Source organism: Sitodiplosis mosellana, unplaced genomic scaffold (assembly GCF_009176505.1).
Source record: "Sitodiplosis mosellana isolate CC-2019 unplaced genomic scaffold, AAFC_SMos_1.0 Smas_scaffold_1348, whole genome shotgun sequence".
Taxonomy (NCBI): domain Eukaryota; kingdom Metazoa; phylum Arthropoda; class Insecta; order Diptera; family Cecidomyiidae; genus Sitodiplosis; species Sitodiplosis mosellana.
Window position 1 is genome coordinate 193 of NW_022596590.1, and position 5,307 is coordinate 5,499.

The following is a 5,307-nucleotide window of genomic DNA, read 5'->3' on the forward strand; positions in this document are numbered from 1 at the left end:
TCATTGAATCAGAGTGTTATCATTAAAAGAGGTTGAATCGATTGTGTGAGTCGGTCAGTTGTCCCACATACTTACACTACACCATTGGGAACGATCAACATTTACAAGATCCAAGTCTTCCATTAGCCAATTTCACAACTACAGAATAACCTTCGAATAGCGACAAATCTCGTAGTTCAAACTTACAACAACTGGAAGTTGCAGTCTGGAATTCTACAGCTTCTCTATCATTTCATTACAATTAAAGGAAAAAAATCAACTGATTTTTAGAAAAAATTTCATTTTCAACTAAAATTTTAGTTTCTCAACAAAGCATGAATTTGGTTTCGATCACAAAATTCCCAAATTTCTTTCATTTAGCGAACAAAAGCCATCTGTCGAGATTCCGTTATTCGAAAGTAATTCCGTCGGAAAGATTTCCAAAATTTTCGTAAGAATAATTTCCGAAAAAACCAAAAGACCTTGAATTTCGAAACCATGTCCAAAGAAGTCAATTCAACAAACCGCTTCCAGAATAAAAACCAGGACAAAGAGAAATGGGCAGTAAAATAATCCACGAACCTTCTCATGACCGTCAAAATTTCATAGAAAATCAAATGCAATTTTTAGTTATTAATAATCTTGGTTCTAATTGGTGCTCATAAGCTAACGATTCTAATAATTAACAAACGAATTTTGATTACGGTTAACCAAAAGTAACCCAGATAAAAGGTCCAAAAAAGATTTTTTATGAGTCGAAAGAAAAGAAAAAAATTCATTCAGAAAGAATATGGTTGAATATATGGCGAGCCGTTGATGAGTAAGAACCGTAAAACCACATTAATTTATTCCATGAAATTTGAAAAATCATGAAGAAGGATAGAGGACTATTTTTTTGTGTTTGTTTGTTTGATAAAAAAAAATCATTTCCCAATAACAAAACCAAAAGAGTAAATAAAAAAAAAACATAAAAAACTGGTTAAATCGACATAATCAACAAGAAATCAATGAGCGTTCGAGCGAATGGGACGTAATATCAACCGTATTATGGATACGTCTAGATTTTGGATATGATCAGGGATTAGGGAAACCAAAAAAGGGATGAATACACGTTGAAAATACGCAGAGATATATGAATTTGTACGGAGAGAAAAATTTCCAGGAATGGACGAGCTCATTTGTGACCTTTAATTGTTTGCCATAAGGTGGGAATGGGAGAGCATACATTCTATCCTATTTTTAATACATTCAAATGATAAAAACGACCGTGCGACGAACGTATAAACGTTTTTTTATTTCATATTAATCTCTTTATTAGTTTTTTCTTATAATCTACATCGTTGTTTGCTAAAAAAATTTCATATAAATTTGAATTCCGCACTGTTATAATTCTTCTACTTTTACGTTCATTCATAACCTCTTGCAAAACTAAACTTAATGACTCAATTTACTTAAATAGTCAGATAATAAGGTATTCTTCGGTTCTTCCATTGTTGTCTATTGAATCAACTAATGAAAAGTTGAACGATCTCCTTATGACCTGGAAAATAATCGATTAATGAATTAGATTGAATTAAATTCTTTCCACACAAAAGTATTTAGAATTACCGTTTGCAGCAGCATGGTGAAGAGGTGTCATTCTCATAACACTTTCTGCAAATGACATTGACAAGGACGAGTCTTGACCCGAATTTTTGCAGGGTTGCTTTTCTTCAGAGCCTCGATCAGATTATTGACATTCAATTCGTAGTTCGGACAGATTTTTTCGACCATTAGCTCAATTTTTGGCCTCTTAAAATTGAATTTAGCGTTAAAACTTGATTTGAAAAGCGTTTGTTGTATTTCTATATCGATATCTTCCGTTGCATCTCCTGGGATTGCCATTTTCGCAACTTTTTCGAATCTTTCATCATTATTTTCTACAAGTTCGTTGCTACACAAATCAATGGCATTGATATGCACAATCCATTTGACTTCACTTTCATTCGTCTCGTCATAGTTCATTTTTTTCTTCTTTTCAGGCGTACTAGTCGTCACCGTAGATTCATACATTTGAGGATTTCCGATGTAATCATCTTCCACGTAGCCACTGGAAGAGAATACATTTTCGTTGCCTATCTTCAATTTATTCCCATTCAAAAGTCTCGTGACTATTTCCGCGTCAAAGAATTTCACACCATAATCTCTATCGATGAGTTCACTTAAGTTCATGATTGTTCCTTGGAAATTGACTTTCGTTCCGAGTACCACGTTTTGGGATTTGCAATCTAAATCTTTGAATAAAGTGGTGTCTTTTTCTTCTTGATAATCCAAATCTTTGGGTTTTGACTGGTCTTTTTTACCGATAATCCAATTCTCTGGGTTTTGACTGATCAAAATGATTTTTTTCTTTGATTCTATCCCATTTTCAGAACTACTCTTCTTTGATTCTATCTCTTTCAGAAGAGTCAGTAGCTCATCGAGTATGTCTTTGACTTGATCGTCAATTGAAATCAGCGTTTTTTCGTCCTCAAAATAGATTACCAAAAGGTGATGACTTTTACGATTTCTTAATGCGTCAAAAACAAACTGCTTTATTCGATCGTGTAATAGTTTTTTGAATGGAATTAAAATGAAACCGTCTTTATTCTTATAAATCCCATGCCTCTTCAGTATTTGACGCACTTTAATGGCGCTCAATAGTGTGGACTGAGTGCGAAGGTAAATAACTTGCCGTTCTTGTTGTTCTCCATTTAAAAATTTGTTTAAATTTTTTGAAAGTTCATCAAAATTTGACGATTCTTCATCGAAATGCATTTTATGTGCATCCAAATCCTCACAGTAGGCCATACTAAAGCCAGAGGCGAGTATACCATTGATTTCACTCAATAGTTCATCTTCAAAACGATTTGTTAAATAAACATTCTCTCCCTTCTTAGAATTCATAAGGTCCAGAATTCTTTCAATAAACGCAGAATTTGCTAAATCAACATTCCATAATTTGTTGCCACCTTTGAGTAAACTCTCATTATATTCCCTTAACTTCACTTCGTTCGGAAAATTGGTGACAAATCGAAACTTCTGCACAAATTCGGCAAAGCACTCTTCAAACGCAGTAGTACAGGACAAGTTTTTAGCACTCAGTTCAAACAATTTTTGAATTGCGGCAAATTGCGAAATATGTTTCGAGTTTTTAGGGATTTCCACTAAATTCTTGCGAATAAATAACTTGAGTTTATCATTTTTATCGGAAAATCGGTATCTATTCACGGCAAAATTCCTAAGATTCAAAATGTCGTTGTCATTCTCTTCAAAACTGTCCTCCATAAAAAGATCATTCCATTCCAGCGTTGGCTTGGGTTTTCCTTTAATAGTTGCTTCAAAATCAAAGTTTGCATTCGTAACCATAACAAAGTCTTTTAAGTTCTCCTTTTTGTATTTGTTCTCAAAATTCCGATTGATTAGAACAAAAGATAAAAAATATTTCGCAATACCGAATGGGGGCTTATCTATAATCTCTTCTAATTCGGAGCCTTTGATGGTAGCATTATCGTCGAGTTTGTGTTTTGTTTGAACAAAACTCCAATAGTGTTCATCGTTGTTTCCAACGATGTGGTCAAACACGACATCATCAAACTTATCTGCCGCATCCATTTCGCTTGCGAGCCGAAATTCGTAGCCCATTTTTTTCGCGCGCAGGGCATAAAGCTGGATAAGTCCAACCTGGAAAGAAAATCCATGCATATTTCTATTGGTTGAATCAAAGGTATCGTCAGTGACTTGACGCGCATTAAAACGGCTTGCGTTGGATCTCTCCATTTTTCTGTCGAGCTTTTCGATGACCAAGAGCAAAAACAATGTGTATTTTCAATGTCTGGAAATGCTCGCTCTCTTTTTTCACTCACAAAACAGTTTCTTTCAATATTCTCCAAATTGATTGTCTGCACACGACGTATGTGGTTAGCGAACGCAGTACAATTCTGTTCTCGTGATGACGATGACTCAAACGACTGGTGGTCGTGATGACTCAAACGTGGAAACAAGTTTCAAATTCAAATTATATTACTCATTTCCGTTCAACGTGCGCGCTGAACATAACTAAGCTGGATTTTATGCTGTGTTGATCGCACTCTCTCTCTCTATCTCCTCTTTCTGTGCGATATTTTGTCATTAGTTAAAAATGCTCTTTAAATTTCTTCAATCGAACGGTTGCTCATTCACAATTGTTCATTTTTTATATCGATTTTCAGAAAAAACATTTATTTTTCACTGCGGTTATATTTCACCATTCATATCAAGTGTTGGAGAAACACTTCTTTGCAACAACAAAGCCGTGCCGAATATTTTACGAAGATTATTTGGCTGTTCACACCCTTTTTTAAATTTCAAACTACTGTTTTATCGTTATAATTTATGTTGAGAATAGTGCTTTATTAGCAGCATAAAAAACGGTAGTAATTTCGAGTTAAATCACAACACCCTTTACAAGTCTTTTCAAACACACATTTCAATTAAATCATCATTCGATATGTAATGCTTATCATACTTTGGCAACGTTCTCTTAATGTATCAAAAACCGAAAACGTTTTATTATTTCCAGAAAAATTATTATCGAAACTATGTCTTTTATTCACACTCCGTTGCTACATCTGTCTATTTTATCAGTCTGAACTGTGTCCAATGTCTATGCCTGCACTTCGTATAGAACTACGGTCTTGTTGAATCGAATGAGTGGAGAATGAAGAAACTTAATAATCACAGTATGACACCATACATAACATGTAGATATGAATACACTCAAAATCTATTGTGTATGTGGATTGTGTTATTGCGGTTCCAAAACTATTTCGTTAATCTATTAAAAAAATTATTCCGGCGAAAAGAGCACATTTTTCAACACAAGAACGGAACAACCGATCACTATGATCGTGGTGCTGCGACTAGCAGTTGTGAAATTCATTTTTGATTGGAACGCTCCTCTGTATTTATCTGGAGAATTATGCGTGTGTAGAGAGGGGAGGGACGTTTTGAGAGTGAAAGTATTTGAGCAATTCATCGTGGTATAGAAGCATATAGACTCTACATATATGTGTGCTTACAATATACACACAGACACCGACTAACGTGATTTATTTTTATATGTATTTTTTTGTCACGATCGTCAACAACGAAGAAAACATGCAATTATCTGGCAAAGCAAAAATTCAACACACAAAATAATCGGTTTGTCAGATTTCAGATATTTGACATGAATGTCAGTTCATGTGAAATTTAAATGAATTTCACATAAACCGTGCCTATATCTAGGGGGATTTAACTACGTGAAAACTTGTAAAAAAATGATATAAA

At 34.3% G+C, this 5,307-nt stretch overlaps 1 protein-coding gene across 1 annotated transcript; it reads right to left on the minus strand.

Annotated features, from left to right (window-relative positions):
- Nucleotides 1-1,266: 1,266 nt before the first annotated feature.
- Nucleotides 1,267-5,080, minus strand: LOC129571120 (uncharacterized). The gene is made up of 2 exons (XM_055450883.1): nt 1,588-5,080; nt 1,267-1,519 (listed from the first exon to the last, which is right to left on the minus strand). Exon 1 carries the CDS (start codon nt 3,775-3,777, stop codon nt 1,621-1,623), a length of 2,157 nt encoding a protein of 718 aa, XP_055306858.1. The 5' UTR covers nt 3,778-5,080; the 3' UTR covers nt 1,267-1,519; nt 1,588-1,620.
- Nucleotides 5,081-5,307: the final 227 nt, after the last annotated feature.